Here is a 19344-nt window from a genome sequence, read left to right on the forward strand (position 1 = left end):
GTCTCAAAGTAAGCTTCTGTTAAAATCTGAGTCAGTTATATTGCCCCAATTCTGGATCTGACTTCTCCTGCTTCTCTACCCTACCACCCTGCCCTCCAGTCACAGCAAACTTTTTATCATCTCTGACCATTACAGGTATGGCTTCTGTGTACAGCCTGATGGGTTGTGCACTGCACAGTTCTGGAGGTGCCATTCCCACAGACAAAGAAGTGTAAAACAATTCTAAGAGTTATGCACAGTTGTACCAGGCATCCCTGAGCCAGGTCCTTTTATGACTTTCTCTCCATATGTTACTTCCTCTGCCAAGAATGCCCTTTGTTTGCCTTCCCTCCCGCCATATCTTCACCTAGTGAATCATCAAACACTTAGCTTTCAAAATTCTGCTCAAATAATGTTGATGAACACAAATGTAGTGATGGGATGCTTTTAGAAATACTCAAAGCCTTTGGAAGGAAACAGCGTATATACAGGAATCTCAGACTGGCATACTGCTAATTCATTCCACGCAGTAGTTTTATTATGTCTGTATGGTGTTCTGAAAAGCAATGTAAGTAAAATCCATCAGAATAGCTAAAATGCAAAAGGCGAAGTAGTATTGGTGAGGGTATGGAGGACCTAGAACTCTCATACAATCCTGGTAGGAATGTAAATTGGGATAACTACTTTGGAAACTATTTGGTGTTATCCACTAAAGTAGAAAAGATGCCTAGCTTTATGACTAAGCAGTTCTACTGTACATACATACATATGTACACACAAAAATATGTGCAAATATGATCATAGCGGCACTATTAATAATAGCCCCCAAACTGGAAATAACTCAAACGCCCACCAACAGTAGGATAAATAATGTGGTATATGGGCTTCCCTGGTGGCTCAGATGGTAACTAATCTGTCTGCCATGGAGGAGACCTGGGTTCGATCCCTGGGTCAGGAAGATCCCCTGGAGGAGGGCATGTCAACCCACTCCAGTATTCTTGCCTGGATAATTCTATGGACAGAGGAGCCCTTTGGGCTACAATCCATAGGGTTGCAAAGAGCTGGACACGACTGAGCAACTAACACTATTTCTACACTATATTCATAAAATGGAATGCTACACAGCAGTGGAAATGAATTAATTATTGCTTCACATGACAACATGATGACTCTGACAAACATAATGAGTCTGAGTGAAAGAAGCCAGACACAAAAGTGTACATACTACATGATTCCATTTATATAAAGTTCAAAAACATGCTCTGTGATGCTAGAAATTAGAATAGTGGTTACTCTGGGAGGAGAGGTAAAGGCCTGGAAAGGAACATGAGGTTTTTGGGTGCTAGTGACATTCCATTTATTAGTATGGGAGGTGGTTACACAGGTGTGTTTATTTTGTGAAAGGTTATTGAGCTTAGAATTCGTACATTTTTATGTGTGTTTGCTATGCTTCAAGAAAAAAGAGCACTTAAAAGAATAAAAGCTATCTATGGCATGGAAAATAGATGGGGAAACAGCAGAAACAGTGAGTGACTTTATTTTGGGGGGGGCCTCCAAAATCACTGCAGATGGTGATTGCAGCCATGAAATTAAAAGATGCTTACTCCTTGGAAGAAAAGTTATGACCAACCTAGGCAGCATATTCAAAAGCAGAGACATTACTTTGCGAACAAAGGTCCATCTAGTCAAGGCTATGGTTTTTCCAGTGGTCATGTATGGATGTGAGAGTTGGACTGTGAAGAAAGCTGAGTGCCGAAGAATTGATGCTTTTGAACTGTGGTGCTGGAGAAGACTCTTGAGAGTCCCTTGGACTGCAAGGAGATCCAACCAGTCCATCCTAAAGGAGATGAGTCCTGGGTATTCATTGAAAGGACTGATGCTGAGGCTGAAACTCCAGTACTTTGGCCACCTGATGAGAAGAGTTGACTCATTTGAAAAGACCCTGATGCTGGGAGGGATTGGGGGCAGGAGGAGAAGGGGACAACAGAGGATGAGATGGCTGGATGGCATTACCAACTCGATGCACATGAGTTTGAGTGAACTCCGGGAGTTGATGACAAACAGGGAGGCCTGGCATGCTGCGATTCATGGGGTTGCAAAGGGTTGGACACGACTGAGCGACTGAACTGAACTGATGGCTGATTCGTGTTGATGTTTGATAGAAAACAAAATTCTATAAAGCAATTATCCTTCAATTAAAAAATAATTTTTTTAAAAAAGAATAAAAGCAATGTCTACTTTCAACCATGATGAAGTGGCAGGATCTATAATTAGACTCACCCTTGAAAGTGAAAGTGAAAGTTGCTCAGTCATGTATAACTCTTTGCGACCCCATGGACTATACAGACCGTGGAATTCTCCAGGCCAGAATACTGGAGTGGATAGCCTTTCCCTTCTCCAGGGGATCTTTCCAGCCCAGGGATTGAACCCAGGTCTCCCACATTGCAGGCAGATTCTTTACCACCTGAGCCACACGGGAAGCCCAGGAGTATTGAAGTGGGTACCCTATACTGTCTCCAGTGGATCTTCTCAACCCAGGAATCAAACCGGGGTCTCCTGCATTGCAGGTGGGTTCTTTACCAACTGAACTATCAGGGAAGCCCAAATATCATCCTCTCTCTTATTCAATTATAACATTGAACAAAATATATAAAACAATGGTTTTAAGGCTTTGGATAATAGGCAGGACAGTGATCCTGAGAGAATGAAAACAAAGGAGATGAGTCCTACCAATGTCCCAGCTCACCATCTGGAGAGAGTTTCCAGGCTACCACACACAGATGGAACTCCTGAAGAGTTGGTGTTCCCACCAGCTAAAGACCTCACAACACACTGGGCATCGAGTACTTAGAAAGAGACTGCCTCAATACCAAGCCAAATTAGCTCCCATCTGAGAGGTGTTCTGGCCCCACCTAACAAAGCTTAAAAGCACACAGTAAAAGGGTTTAACTGTTCCCAAGTAACTGAACTGCATCCCATTCCAAACTCCCCAAGTATCTGAAAGAAAAAAAATTCTAAAAAGAATCCTAGTATCCAACAACATAAATTTCAAAATACCTGGCATCAAATTTAAAAATTACCTGTCACTCAAAGCAGAAGAAAAATCAACCAATAGAAGCAGATCCAGAAATTATACTGCTGATAGTGTACAAGGACATTGAAACAGCTATGGGAAACCAGATATGGTCAGGGAAACCAGATGTTCAAGAAAGTAGAGGAGAACACAAGCATCATGAGAGTAAATAGAAGATACAAAAGAGACGCAGATCAACATTCTGGAGATAAAAAATATACTGAATTGGATTGACAGCAGATTAAACATTAAATAAGAAAAGATTATTGACTGTGAAAATGTAGTAATGGAAACAATTCAAAATAAAACACAGGGAAAAAAGAAGACTGATTAAAAAAAAAAATGAACAGAACGTGAGTGAGTTGTTACAGCTTTAAGCAGCCTTATACACACAACTAGAGTCCCAGAAAGAGAGGGTTGGGTAGAGGAGAGAACAGAAAAGATATTTTAAAAAATAATGACTGAAACACTTCCAAATTTGATGAAAACTACAAACTAACAAATCAAAGAAGCTCAACAAACTCCTAGCAGAGAAAACATGAAGAAAACCACATCAAGGCACATCACAACCAAATAGCTAAAAAAAAACCCAATGATAAAGAGAAACATGCGGGAGTTTCCTGGTGATCCAGTGACTAAGATACCTAACTTCCAAATGCAGGGGGACCGGTTCGTTCCCTAGTCAGGGAACTATATCCGGCATGCCACAATTAAAAGAGTCTGTCTGCCGCAATAAGGATCAAAGATCTCACATGCCACAGTTCTGACCTGGCGCGGCCAAATAAATATATATATATATTTTTTAAATGAAGGTGAAATAGAAACAATGAAGCTGTGACTCTGCTTCTGGGTGTGATAGATTAAGACCCTACCACATGACCCTTCCCTGAAGAAAACATGGTAAAATCTTGGCTCAATACAAAAAGGAACTACCTGAAGATACTAGAGAAAGAACAGAATCAGACTGTCTACCTCTCTGAACCCTTGCTGACTCATGAATGGAGCACACAAAGCAGGCCGGCCAACGGCAAACTGAACTGAAGCTGAAGCTGGCGCTATGCAAGCAGTGGAGAGCGAGCATAAGCAGACAGACTGAGCCCGGAGCCAAGCATGTCTCAGGTTGCACACAACCCGAGATAAGTTCACAAGGCACACGATCCCACGGCCTGGGAAACTAGGAATGAAAACCCACGGCAGCCAAAAATGCATAAATAAAATACAGCTGAAATATGTGCAATATGAATGAATCCTACGAGCATTATGCCAAGATCGAGAAGCCAGACACAAAAGACTACAGAATGTATGCTTCTGGTTCCACGAAATTATGGAAAAGGCAAAATGACAGTGATAGAAAGTAGGTAAGTAGTTGCCAAGGGCCAGAAGTTAGAGGGAAAAGATTGACTGCTAATGACCATGAGGTAACTTTCTGATGTAACAGAAATATTCTATATCATGATTGTATATCATGATTGTGATAATCAACCCTGTATATTCGTTGGAAGGACTGATGCTGAAGCTGAAGCTCCAATACTTTGACCACCTGATGTGAACTGACTCACTGGAAAAGACTCTGATGCTGGGCAAGATTGAGGGCTGGAGGAGAAGGGGGCGACAGAGGGTGAGATGGTTGGATGGCATCACTGACTCAATGGACATGAGCTTGAGCAGACTCTGGAAGATAGTGAAGGACAGGGAATCCTGGCGTGCTGCAGTCCAGACACGACTTAGCAACTGAACAACAATATCATGACTCTGGTAGTGGTTGCATATCTGTATACACTTGTCAAGTCATTGAATTGGTAAATCTGATTGTATGTAAATTACACCTCAGTGAAGCTTATCCTCCAAAATTAAATAAATAAGGTTCATTTGACACACATAGGGCTTCCCAGGTGACTCAGTGGTAAAGAATCTGCCTGTGAATAGAGGAGACGTGATTTTGATGCCTGGATCAGGAAGATCCCCTGGAGAAGGAAATGGCAATACACTCCAGTATTCTTGCCTGGGAAATTCCGTGGACAGGGGAGCCTGGGGGGCTATAGTCCATGGGGTCGCAAAGAGTTGGACAGGACTGAGCACTCACGCATTACAATATAGGTTAAGTTCTTGCTACTTCCTCTCTGCCTCCAGCACCCACACGAGTTTGCAGTCTCTGACTAATGCTTTGTTTCTGAAGCTCTTTCACATACTTTATTTAATGTGTCACTCTGGCTGAGATTTGGAAATATCAGAATTTGCCTTTCAGAACTTTGTCTCCTTGGAACCCAAGAGGAAATAGAAGTTATACAACTTGTTAAGCTGTGAAAAGAAGGCAAGAAACATATAGGGCAAGGCCATGACTGCCACTAGGTTCTGCGAGTTAAGAAAAGTGTTCCCTTCTTCAAGTTAAAAACATTTAAAACTAGCTCAAGCTGTGCAGTAGTGTGTGCTGGCTCCACTCCTGGGCTTGGCCCAGGGAGCCTGTCAGGGTCTTGGCGTGCAGACCAAGGACTGCTGAAACCGGGGCTGGTTTCAGGCCTGCTCACACCCCTGCTCTTTCCCACAGAGCCTAATGCCACTTCTTTCCCCTTGTCAAGCTGCGAGCCCGCCACACTCCGCCCTCCCCCAGTGTTCTAGGTGAACTATGTCAAGTGTAGAGTCGGGGGGAGGAGTGGGTGTTAGAAGTTGGGGTTCTGAGAGCATGGGTGGTGAGAAAAGAGACCTCAGGTCCACCCACAGTGCACTTAAGGCAGACATGGCTGTGCAATGGCTGTGAGTGTGTGCAAGCATTCGCTGTCAAGTCTGTGCAGGGCTGTGTCTGCAAATGGGGTTTGCATAGGTGGGGCTGCTCCCAGGAGCAGGAGGCCTAGACTGTCCGCACCGCTTGGCCATTCTTATTCAGCTTGGTATATGTCTGTCTGGCCATGTATGTTGCCTCCTTCAATGTGGTGCCTTTGTGCAGTGCACTGCCTGAACCACTGTACCTGGTGTCCCTGGATAAAGATCCCTAAAACCTCTCCTTCTTCCGGAAGGAAAAACCCCTCCTAGTCATCTGAGAAACAATAGGTAGAGGTATCAAATCTATTGAACATTTTCTTTCCTTATCTTCCTGAATGTTAGTTATATTATACATGACTGAAAGTCTCCAGGAGGAAAGCTGTGGGGTAAATGAGCATCCCCTATTGACTACCTCCATCTCTGGGGCCAGGCCACAGCATACAGAGACTCCTCTGTCCCTCATACCACTCAGGAGCCTCCTCCTTCCTTCTGACACGTTCGTTCCCGGAACAGCATGGACTACTGTCTTTATAGTTCACACTGTTGCTAACAAGTGACAGAGGACCTCAGCCTAGTATGGCACATCTTTTCTGTTGGGCCGATGCAGGGCCTCAAAGAGGGAATTGCATTTTATGCTTTAATAGTCAGAGGTTCATCTTTCCATTACATCTTGTTCCCCTTTTTTTAATGAACAAATCTGTGTTAAGCAACTACTGTTTGTCATGTGCTGGCTAGGTGCCAGAGACACTTCAGGGAACAAAAGACATTATATATATATATATAATTATATACTTTAATGCCTTTACTTATTACATCAGGTTTTTTAAAGCAACCTAAGGACAATTGCTTTTACCAAATATTTTCTGCTCCCTGTGTTCACTGTCAGGGTAAATCTTTGCCCTTCGAAATCAAGTCCAGGACTTGCCTGTGGTGCAGCGGATAAGAATCCACCTGCCAACGCAAGGAACCCTGGTTTGATTCCTGGTCCAGGAGCCAAAAAAAAAGTAAAAATAAATAAATGATTAGTTAACTTTTAAAAACTAAGTTCAAATAGCAAAGAGATTGGAAGGTACATACCACCAAATTGTTACCAATGGTGCCTTTATGGTTGGCTTTAAACACCCGTCCTTTCTGTATGTTGTAAAGTTTCAACATTAGTTATTTTTGTAAAGAAATAAAAGAGAAGTTACTCTAAAACAAACAAAACCTCACTTTAAATATTCCTTCTGCAGAGACACTTTCCCTGATCACCCATTTCTCCAGTAGGATTTAGGGACCCCTCTTCTGAGCACACAGTGCCCTGCTCTTTCTTCCCTGTCTCCTCGCACACAGAAGAAGCACAGGAATCATTCTTATGTGCCTCCTGCCTTGGACTCTGAACAGAAAAGCATGACCATGATGTATTCACCTCTGAGTCCCTAGCCCCAAATTATCGGTGCTCTGTAAGAGTATAGAAGAGCTTCCCAGGTGGCGCTAGCAGTAAAGAATCCTCCTGCCGATGCAGGAAACATAAGAGACATGGATTTGATACCTGGGTCGGGAAGATCCCCTGGAGGAGGGCATGGCGACCCACTCCAGTATTCTTGCCTGGAAAATCCCATGGACAGAGGAGCCTGGCGGGGTACAGCCCACTGGGCTGCAAAGAGTCAGAGATGACTGAGCGACTTGGCAGGCACACACACACGAATACAGGAGTTCAGAAAGTATCTATTCCATAAACAAATGGTAAGGTTATCAAGTTATGGCCTAGGAAACTTGACTGAGGTCCAGGGGCTAGACCTCCAGCAGAGAGGGAGGCAGTGGGTCTCACTGAAACACACCCAGGTCCAGGTCAGACCAGAAAGGAAATCTGACGCAACAGCCTCTGAGATTAGGCTAAAGCCTCTTTTAAATTTCCCAGGTGAGTATGAGAGGGGAAGGTTTGCAGAACCCGGGGGATAGCCGAACCTGTGGGAAGGAATTCAGTAATCCTAGCTGAGGAGCGTCACGGTATGAAATGACCTATCCATTTGTTTGCTTTTCTGCTACGTGGCACCCCTCATTAGAGTGTGCACTCCTTGAGAATATGGATCTTATCTGACTTGTATCACAAGGGCTTGCCTGATGCCTGGATGGCACTCAATAAATATATGTTGAATTAATATTGAATGAACAAATTCACTCTAAACCAAACTCATGAGGTAGAGACCAGATATAGCATTATTCATTCATCCTGTGAAATACAATTGACAATAGGCCTGAAGAAACCCTAGTCAGCACATTCCTTACTCTGTGGGAAGGCGGATTTTAGAAGCCAAAAGTAGATCTGAGGGTTGCTTGGTAAATACAGAGGACTAAGGGCACTTGGAAGATCTTAAGAGATTGTGTCAGTGAGCTGTGGCACTCCGATGAGTCACGCTTTCCCACAGGGGGAGGGACGTCCCTTGCCAAACAGGATCCTGCCTTGCCCAATGCCACCATCCCTTTCCTGTCACTGAGGGAGAAATACTGACAGTCTGTCCTGCCCCATTCCCCTTGCTCCATACTCCTTATCAGTCATAACACCTCAGTCCTTTAGGCCTGACTTCATGTTACAGTGTCCAGGATTACACAGAGTCCCTATTGGTTACATTTTCCACTGTGGCTTCCTGGGGCGATTTCAGCCACAACTTCACATACCCTGCTCAAGATAAACTATCCTAGACCCCAAATTAAGACCTTCCACTAAATGAGTTGCAAAGTCACTCATTGTCACTGGACCTCAGTTGCCCTACCTTGGAAAGATGAAATAATAAACCCTTTTTCATGTATCCTACAGAACTGTGAAGCAAAAAAAATTGAAGACTATGACTATGAGTGCCCTGGAAGTTGTGCTTTGACCCTTACAATTAAAGTTCTATGCCAGATTCGCCATTAAGGAGCTATGTGACATTAAGTCATTTTGTGAGATGCTTAGCCCAATATCTTGTTCCTAGTAAGCCTTCAGGAAACACTGTTGTTGTTTAGTCACTAAGCTGTGTCTGATTCTTTTGTGACCCCATGGACTGTAGCCCCCCAGACTCCTCTGTCCATGGGACTTCCCAGGCAAAAATACTGGAGTGGGTTGTCAATTCCTTTTCTAGGGTATCTTCCAGATCCAGGGATCGAACCCAAGTCTCCTACATTGGCGGGAGGATGCTTTACCACTGAACCACCAGAGAAGCCCCTTCAGGAAATGTTAGGATATGAGAAATCATATGATATGGACCGTGGAATGAACTGAGACACTTCCCACTTTCCCAAGGAGCATGCTTGGGAAAAAGTAGTTGATTGTTTTTCAGGAAGCTAGCATACTTTTGTTGAGTGGGTATAAACTTGAGATCATCGTCGACTGGTTTGGGAAAAAAGGAGGAATTTCAGAAGATGTATGGTAAAAGAGATGAAAAGAAGAGACTTGGCAGTAGGGTAGCAAGGGAGAAAACTTTGGGAGGAAGAACAGGTCTAGCTAGTCACATGGAGGGATCTAATTGTTTTGCATTGTGGGGTGTGATGTAATCCTCTTCTCCATGCTCCCATGAAGCAGTCAGTAAAATTTCATGAGTCATAAATATTCTTGAATTTGAATGTATTGGGGGGATACAAACCAATTGCTCAGTCTGGCCTTAATGTTTAGAGAGAATGAGAAGCAAAAGCTGATCATCAGCTTAAAAATGAGGAGGTATATTTATGACCCTAAGGGCTCTTTCAGTCTTAATGTTCTATGATGCTATATATGTAAGAGACGGAATGTTGCCAGGAAATTCTGATACAGTAGGTTGGGGTGGGGCTTGGGAATTCCTATTAAAAAATTTACCTAGGTGATTACGATGCACCCTAACATCGGGCATTGCATGTAACATCGTCCACATACTCATCATATTCTAGTCAAATGTTTTATCACCCACAGAAAAATCACTCTCCTTCCCAATCTCCAGAGGCCATACTGCTGCCAGAAGCAATTAGGGTGTGATCAGAGATTATAAATTCACATTAATGTTGTCCTAAATAAAACGTGTTTACAGAAACAATGTTGTATTAGTGGGGGGAAAGAATACAATAAATGGTGCTGGAATATTAGATAGCCACACCCAAAAGAATAATGTTGAATCCCTACCTCACAACATAGCTTTTAAAAATAAACTTAAAATGGATCATAGACCGAGATGTAGGAGCCAAAACTATAAATGCTTCAAGCACAAAAGAGGAGTAAATCTTCTTGACCTTGTATTAGGCAATGAGTTTATAAGACATGATACCAAAAGCATAAGTGAGAGAAAAAATAAGGGAAATTAGACTCTATTAAAATGTAAAATGTTTATGCTTCAGTAAATACCATCAATAAAGTGAAAAGAAAACCCATAGACTAGGAGAAAATATTTCAAATCATATATCTGATAAGAGGTTGCATGAATAACTTACAAATTAAAAAGAAAACACAGACTTCTCTAGTGGCCCAATGCTTAGGAATCCACCTGTCAGAGCACGGGACACAGTTTCAATCCTTGGTCTAGGAAGATTCCACATGAGCAACAAAAGAAGCCACCACAATGAGAAACCCTCACACTGAAACAAAAAGTAGCTCCTGCTGGCAGCAACTAGAGAAAGCCCACACAGAGCAACAAAGACCCAGTGTAGCCATAAACAAATAAAAGAAAAAATGGTTTGTTGCTTTTTTTAAAAAAAGACAGCACAGGGGACTTCCCTGGTGGTCCAATGGCTAAGACTCTAGAGTCCCAGTGCAGGGGGCCCAGGTTCCATCCCTGGTCTGGGAACTAGATCTCACATGCTGCAAGTAAAGATTCCATGTGCCAAAACTAAGGCTTGACACAGCCAAATAAATAATTAAATAAAATAAATAAATAAATATTAAAAGTAGGCAAAGGCTTTGAATATACATTTCTCCAAATGGCAATAAGCACATGAAAAGATGCTCGACATCATTAATTTGGGGAACACCAACCAAAACCATAGGCTTCCCTGGTGGTTCCGACAATAAGAAATCCTGCAAAGCAGGAGACCCAGGTTTGATCCCTGGGTTGGGAAGATCCCCTAGAGAAGGGAATGGAAACCCACTCCAGTACTCTTGCCTGGAGAATTCCATGGACAGAGGATCCTGACGGGCTAAGTCCGTGGAGTCTCAAAGAATCAGACATGACTGAAGCGACTAACACTTCACTTCACTTCACCCATCAGGACAGCTAAAACAAGAAAGACAAAATAACTTGTGGTGCTGAGGAGGTGGAAATACTAGAACCCTTATACACCGCTAGAATGAATTTAAATGGTGTAGCTACTTTGGAAAATAGTTTGGCAATTCCTCGAAAAGTTAAACAAGAAGTTACCATACGGTTCAGCAATTCCATTCCCAGGTAGGTACCCAAGATAATGGAAACACACGTCCACACAAACGCTTGTACATAAACGTTCACAGCAGCATAGCTCATAATAATCAAAAGTAGAAAAAGCACAAAAGTGCATCAGTGAGTAATATATAAACAAAATGTGGTATTCCCACAGTATGAAATATTATTCATTTGCTGCAACATGCAAAAACCTTAGAGATATTATATTAATTTAGAGAAGCCAGTCACAAAAGTCTACTTATTGTGTGATTCCATTTATATGAAATGTCCAGAATAGGCAAATTCATAGCGATGGAAAGTAGATTAGTGTTTGCTATTCTTGCCAGGAAAATCTGAACGACAGAGAAGCCTGGTGGGCTACCATCCATGGGGTTGCAGAAGAGTCCGATAAGACTGAGTGATTGAGCAGCAACAGCAGCAGGGGTAAAGGAAGGTTGTGGCGCGGGGGGTGGGGGGGTGGCGCGGATTGGAGTTGGGAAGTGGTGGCTAATAGATACAGTTTCTTTGGGGGAGTGATGAAAATGTTCTAAAATAAAATGGTGGTAATGCACATTAATGAAGTCTCCTTTATGTACAGTTGGGAAGGTCCCCTGTAGGAGGAAATGGCAACCCACTCCAGTATTTTTGCCTAGAGGATCCCATGGACAGAGGAGCCTGGCGGGCTATACAGTCCATGGGGTCGCAAAAAGTTGGACACGACTGAGCTACTAATATATATTTTATTTAATAGTTGCACACCATTCTGACTATACTGAAATCCACTGACTTGAATAAAGGGTGAATTTTGTGCTGTATGAATGATATTTCAATAAAGTTGTTTTTTAAAAATGTTGCCTATACCATGTGACCATACAAAAAATTCTTAGGGACTTCCCTGGGTTCCGGTGGTTAAGACGTTGCCCTTCCAACGCAGGAGACCCAGTTTCAGTCCTGGTCAGGCAACTGGATCCCACATGTTGTAACTAAGAGTTCACAGGTTGCAGCTAAAGATCCCGTGTGCCACAGCTAATACCCAGTGCCGCCAAACAAAGAAATATTTTAAAATAATAAAAGTAAAATAAAATGCAAAAACAAAAAACTTATATACAAAATGGAATATTTTATCTTATTTATTTTAGTTTTGACTGTGCTGGGTCTTTGTTGCTGCGCAGGCCCTTCTCTAGTTGCAGCAAATGAGGGCTCTTCTTTAGTTGTGATAGGTGGACGTCTCGTTACAGAGGTTTCTCTCATTGTGGAGCGTGGGCTCTAGGGCTCTCAGGCTTCAGTAGTTGCAGTGGGTGAGCTCAGTAGTTGCAGTTCCGAGCTCTAGAGCACAGGCTCAATTGTTGTGGCCCACGGGCTTAGTTGCCTCGCCACATGTGGAATCTTCCCAGACCAGATATCGAACCCATGTCTCCTGCATTGGCACGTGGATTCTTTACCACTGAGCCACCAGGGAAGCCCCACAGAATGGAACATTTTAGATTATGTATTCCATTGCTCAACCAACAATACACACTGTGTTAGTCAAGTCTTCTGCAAGTGACAGAAATCCAGTTTAAACTGGTTTAAGAAAAGAATAGAATGTACTGGCTCCCGTAGCTGAAAATTACAGGGGTTGTTGACTTTTAGGCATGGTCAAATCTAGAAGCTCAAATGCTGTAATCCAAGAATCCCCTTCTCTCCACACTTCAGCTCTGCTTTCCTCTATGTTGGTTTCATTCTCAGGCAGACTCTCTCCAAATGATGGCAAGTTGGCCACCAGTTTCTATGGGATTACAACCTAATTTAGCGGGGAAAGAAAATATGTTTCTCAACAAAAATCCAGGATTAGATGTTATTTTTGTGGCCTGGGTCATATGTGTGGCCAAGGGGGTGCATATTGGCCCAGCATTATGATAGGGTGCAAAATATAGTGAGTTATTGTTGATGTTATAAATTTCAAAATTGGATTATTTAAAACAAGTCACCTTTAGTTCACTTAAACATATGGATCAAACTATTAATTTAAAAAATAGATTGCAAAAGAGGCAGATAAATGCTTGGCATTTTGCAGTTTGATTCTTGCAAGGTGCTAGACAAGTTTCCATGGCATCTTTGTAAACAAAGACTGGATAACTGAGTTAACTGGAGTCATGGTTCATTGATAGCCATTTCCAAAAAGGACTGATGAATAAGTGAACCTAGTAGATCTTGGTGGATCACAGAGATCTGCTATTAGTCGTGACCTGGTTGACCTGTTTACTAACTACTTAGATACTGATACCGAAGTCATAATTATTGGATGGAGGGAGATTACAGGACTAAGAGCAGTTATATGTTGGATGACAGAGGCAAGGTTCAAAATAATTTTCTTTTTCTTCTGGATAATTTCAAACATTCACAGATGTAGACATTTTGTTATAGTACAATAAACCCCATCTAGCAGAGACATTACTTTGCCAACAAAGGTCTGTCTAGTCAAGGCTATGGTTTTTCCAGTGGTCATGTATGGATGTGAGCATTGGACTGTGAAGAAAGCTGAGTGCCAAAGAATTGATGCTTTTGAACTGCGGTGTTGGAGAAGCCACTTGAGAGTCCCTTGGACTGCAAGGAGATCCAACCAGTCCATCCTAAAGGAGATCAGTCTTGGGTGTTCATTGGAAGGACTGATGCTGAAGTTGAAACTCCAATACTTTGGCCACCTGATGAGAAGAATTGACTCATTGGAAAAGACTCTGATGCTGGGAGGGATTGGGGGCAGGAGGAGAAGGGGACAACAGAGGATGAGATGGCTGGATGGCATCACTGACTCAATGGAAATGAGTTTGGGTAAACTCCAGGAGTTGGTGATGGACAGGGAGGCCTGGCGTGCTGCGATTCATGGGGTCGCAAAGAGTTGGACATGACTGAGCAACTGAACTGAATTGAACTGAACCAATCGTCCAGCTTGGATAATTTTCAACTCATGGCCAATCTTCTCTCTCCTATTCTCCCACCCCGCCTTCCCTTCCCTCATTTTATCTTGAAGCAAATCCCAGTCTATTTGTTAAAAACAAAACTCAAACACTATCATTACATTAAAAATAAAACTCAATAATTTCTAAACATCATAAAACATCCATTTTTTAAACTTCCAATTGTCTCACAAATGGTAAATTTTTTTTGCAGTTTATTTGTTCAAATTAGGATCCAAACAAAGTCCATACATTGTAATTTGTTGATGTGAGGTCTCTTTTATTCTACAAGTTGCTCCCTCTGCCACTTTTTACCTTGCAATTTGTTTGTTAATGAACCAATAATCTTGATAACAAACCACTATCAATAATCTTGATAACAAAATGACAGTAGAGATAAATAGATGTAATACTAAAATTGCATCTTATAAAGTCAGCTGTAACAGTACAAAATGTAAGAGACACTTGTAGTCTGTGAATAAAAGTCTAGGATTTTCAGTTGGCCACAAACCTAAAATACTCAACACTATGATATAGTTGCCAAAGTCCAAATACATACACCTAGGTTACGTTAACTCCAGTACCTACGCACACCATGAGACATGGTGGGTCTTTTCTACCACACCAGCTCAAACCCTGCCTGGAATATTGTCCTGATTGTGGCTCCCAATCCAGTTTTTCAGAGGAACTGAAAACTCGTGAGCGTAGACAAAGCCCTGATCCTGGTAGGAAACTTGAAACACACTTCCTTTGGCCAGAGAGTGGCAAGGGGAGAAGGGAGTGGGAAGCTAGCTGTTTATCTGGGTGTGTGACTCAAGGCAGAGTGTTCTTAGAAACTTGGCATGCACAAGGTGATGATGCTGGGAGAAGTGATCCTGGAACATTACATTTAGGAGTTCTGAAGTTAAAGAAAGGGAAGAAGAAGCTCATAGTTAGTGGGAGACACAGAAATAATCAGATCCAAGGGACTTTGCTGGTGGTCCAGTGGCTAAGACTTGGTGTTTACAATGTAGGGAGCCCTGGTCCAACTAGAACCCTCATATGGCCACTAAAGATCCTACGTACTGCGACTAAGTCCTAGAACAGCCAAGTAAACAAATAAATATTTAAAAGGGTGGGAGTGAGCCTCAGAAAAGCCTGCTCAGTGCCTAGAAGCGTGTGGTTTAAAAGAAAGAAAGTGGCAGTCCCGCTTGAAGTCCCAGAGCGCCTTCTTGTAGTCTGCTGCCTCTCACCTGGGGGCAAAGGGAAAAGCGGTGAGATGACGGAGCTACACCATTCACAGCCAGCTAGAGCATCTGCAGTCCAAGTACATCGGCACCGGCCACGCGGACACCACGAAGCGGGAATGGCTGGTGAACCAGCACCGCGACTCCTACTGCTCCTTCATGGGCCACTTCGATCTTCTCAACTACTTCGCCATTGCCGAGAAGGAGAGCAAAGCGCGAGTCCGCTTCAACTTGATGGAGAAGATGCTGCAGCCTTGCGGCCCGCCAGCCGACAAGCCAAGCCGGAGGAGAACTGAGACCCCGCGCTATCACCGCTAGGTGCTTACCCAGGGCGTCCTGCATGGACTGCCTTCCTGTGGACCCTGTTTTCCTGTGGAACACAGCGTTGGGAGACCGTCAGGACCTCTGAGAACTGGGGTTGGACTGTGGAGCAAACTTTAGAGAAGACGGCACTGGAGTGAGACGGGATTTAGAGGCTTGTTTCCGGCTAGTTGATTGTTGCTTTTTACATAAAGTTTAGAAATGTTTCAAAAAAATAAATAAATAAAAGAAAGAAAGTATCAGGTGCAGCTGTATGGTGGTGACAAATTGAAAGTGTATAGAATCGTGGTCAGGACAGTGGGGTAGTGTGGTCTGGGCTGGCAGATGATCAGAAAACCACTGGCCCATGTGGGAAACTGGGTCTGGATGCCCAGACTGGAGACACAAGAGCTGGGGTAGCACTAGGTCTCGGGCCTGAAAACTTTGATATCAGTCCAATTTGAGCCAGAGCCAGTCCCCAGGTAGAGCGAGGGAAAGTGATGTGTATTGTACACCTACTAAGTGCTATACATACACAACTTTGACCCTCACAATGAACCTACCCGGTAGGTATTTTATTCCTATTTTATAAAAACTGAAGCTCATAGAGGTCAGTTATTAGCCCAAGGTCACATGCATCTAAGTGACAGGGCCAGGATTCGGAGCAGGCAGGCCTGGAGTCCTGAAGGATGGAGCTGGCATCAGAAGAAGCTAACCTTAGTGACTGAGCATTGGGGTCAGTCTCTGAATTCCCCAGTCATGGTGCCAGGGCACCGACACCTGGGGAATATATCATGTCAGTACTTACAGTAGCTTCAAATCTAGACCAAGAAAAGGGTATGATATGAGGACAATGGGGAGGGATGGATTGGGAGGCTGAGATTACAGATGTAAACCCCAGATGCTACATAGAATGGATAAATGACAAAGTCCTACTGTACAGCACAGGGAACAATATTCAATATCCTGGATCCATATGGAAAAGAATATGAAAAAGAATGATATATGTAGGACTTCCTTGGTGGTACAGTGAGCCAGAATAAGAATTCACTTGCCAATGCAGGGGACACAGGTTCAATCTCTGGTCCAGGAAGATCCAACATGCCGCAGAACAATTAAGCCCATGTGTCATAACTACCGAGCCCATGTACGCAACTACTGAAGCCCGGGCGCCTAAAGCCTGTGCTCTGCGACAAGAGAAACCACCACAGTGAGCCACCACACATCGAAACGAAGAGTAGTCCCCATTCATCGCATCTAGAGAAAGCCCACGCACAGCAACAAGGACCCAGCACAGCCAAAGATAAACAATTTTTTTTTTAAAAGAGAACATATGTATGGATATAACCGAGACACTTTGCTGTAAAGCAGAAATTAACACAACATTGTAAATCAACTACACTTCAATAAAAAAAATTTAAAAAAATAAAGAGGACAATGAGCATTCTCCACGAAAACATAGACCAAGACTTTGGTCTCCATATTGCCCTAGTCCTGATCTCTTCTGGGCTTGAGCCTAAGCCTGGAATCCTCTGTAGGAGATGGGGGGTGACTTTGTATTTTCTTCTGCTTTTCTCCCAAAGCAAACCCCAGAGTTGCCAAGAAAAGGAAGACTATTTTGGTAGGTGGTGGGAGATGCTGGGGTCCAGCTCATCCTTTCTACTCAGGGATGGATTCCAGAGTCCTGTCCACATCTCCAGCAGCTTGGGGGTGGTCTTTCAGCTCCCTTTGGAGCTAAAGTTTCAGGCATGAAGGTGGGAAGACAAGAGTGGGAATCCCCAGTGAGAGTAAGGGAGCAAGAAGCCACCCACTGAGGAGGAGGCTGGGACTGGCTGGGCTGGGCTAGCCCAACCGGTTCATCCCAGCCAGGAAAGGGCAAGTCAGATCTGGCTCAGCAGGAGGGGGCTGGGTGGATGAGTGTGCTGACTCAGGGCCTGGCGAGTCAGGTGACCGCCAAGGACAGCTGTTGCCTGGGTGTTTTTAGAAAACTTTGGCTGCCAAAGGCTCTCTCATGGGCTGATTCTGCACCTACTCAGAAGCAAGCAGAGAAAACGAGGGTATCTTCTTATAATAAGCTGTAGGAGTGGGGAATTAATAACCTAACTATACCCTGTTGATTCCTGCCTTAACGTACCTAGAAAATAGGAGCAGAAATTAGTTAAGAGTCTTATGAATTCCCTTTGCATCCTTTGAAAATCACAAATTTGCCCTCTTAGATCCTTCTAGGTACCTTGCCAGGAATCTGGGGTAGAGGTTAAGAGAGCAGGTGCTGAGGTCAGGAAGGTGCTGAGGTTAGATCTGGGATCAAAACCTAACTTTATAATTTATTATTTGCATGACTTTGATCAAGGTTCTTAACTTAAAAGAAAACAAAACATACTTTTAAATATGAAAAAATTTAAATGTATACCAATGAAACATAATAGTATCGTGAATATCCATATGCCTGTTATCCAGCTCAAACAATTATCAACCCATAGGCTTCTCATCTCATCCACATCCCACCCATTTCCCATCCCTCCAATTATTTTAAAGGAGATCCCAGACAACATCTCATTCCATCCCTTTTTATTTCTTTAAACTCTTGTCTGCTCATTTGAAAATATTGTAGTCCCAGCCTCAAAGTATTAATGTGAGGTCATGCATATAAAAGGCCAGCCTATGGGAACTCAGTAAATGACAACTTGTATTATTTAGATTAAAAGATAAAAATAGGAAAAGTATCTGCTACCCTCCCATCTCTCTGCCTCTGTGCTTCTTTCCTCCTCCTATCTGAGGCCTCTCTCCCTGGTCAGTACTAGGTCCAGTGTTGATGCACGAAAGAGTTAGTGTGACTGCCTAGCTGTCCAGGCCTCGGGACAGGGTGCATTAGCCCTAGGGAGGGAGTTGGAAGGAGACAGTGGAGACACAGGAAAGAGGGATCAAAAGTAACAGTTCAGTTCAGTTTAGTTGTTCAGTTGTATCCAACTCTTTGCAACTCCATGAACCACAGCACGCCAGGCCTCCTTGTCCATCATCAACTCCCGGAATCCACCCAAACGCATGTCTGTTGAGTCGGTGATGCCATCCAACGCATCTCATCCTCTGTCGTCCCCTTCTCCTCCTGCCCTCAATCTTTCCCAGCATCAGGGTCTTTTCAAATGAGTCAACTCTTCTCATCAGGTAGCCAAACTATTGGAGTTTCGGCTTCAACATCAGTCCTTCCAATGAACACCCAGGACTGATCTCCTTTAGGATGGACTGGTTGGACTTCCTTGCAGTCCAAGGGACTCTCGAGAGTCTTCTCCAACACCACAGTTCAAAAACATCAATTCTTCGGTGCTCAGCTTTCTTTACAGTCCAACTCTCACATCCATACATGACCACTGGAAAACCATAGCCTTGACTAGACGGACCTTAGTCGGCAGAGTAATGTCTCTGCTTTTTAATATGCTGTCTAGGTTGGTCATAACTTACCTTCTAAGGAGTAAGGTCTTTTAATTTCATGGCTGCAATCACCATCTGCAGTGATTTTGGAGCCCTCAAAAATAAAGGCACTCACTGTTTCCACTGTTTCCCCATCTATTTCCCATGAAGTGATGGGACCAGATGCCGTGATCTTAGTTTTCTTAATGTTGAGTTTTAAGTCAAATTTTTCACTCTCCTCTTTCACTTTCATCAAGAGGCTCTATAGTTCTTCACTTTCTGCCATAAGGGTGGTGTCATCAGCATATCTGATGTTATTGATATTTCTC

At 43.3% G+C, this 19344-nt stretch overlaps 1 protein-coding gene across 1 annotated transcript; it reads left to right on the forward strand.

Moving 5' to 3' along the window:
• The first annotated feature begins 4290 nt into the window (after window positions 1–4290).
• On the forward strand, window positions 4291–15844 carry LOC101109692 (splicing factor 3B subunit 5-like). Its single transcript, XM_015093871.4, has 2 exons — window positions 4291–4406; window positions 15352–15844. The coding sequence occupies exons 1-2, from the start codon at window positions 4291–4293 to the stop codon at window positions 15626–15628; spliced, it is 393 nt and encodes a 130-aa protein (XP_014949357.3). The 3' UTR covers window positions 15629–15844.
• The last annotated feature ends 3500 nt before the right edge of the window (window positions 15845–19344 follow it).

This window comes from Ovis aries, chromosome 3 (assembly GCF_016772045.2).
Source record: "Ovis aries strain OAR_USU_Benz2616 breed Rambouillet chromosome 3, ARS-UI_Ramb_v3.0, whole genome shotgun sequence".
NCBI lineage: Eukaryota > Metazoa > Chordata > Mammalia > Artiodactyla > Bovidae > Ovis > Ovis aries.

What these genes read in the sequence shown, in the direction of transcription:
- LOC101109692 (XM_015093871.4), top strand. Translation starts at nt 4,291, where the DNA reads ATGAATGAATCCTACGAGCATTATGCCAAGATCGAGAAGCCAGACACA. An exon ending in CAAAATGACAGTGATAGAAA is followed by an intron (nt 4,407 to 15,351) that starts GTAGGTAAGTAG and finishes GAGATGACGGAG; the next exon opens with CTACACCATTCACAGCCAGC.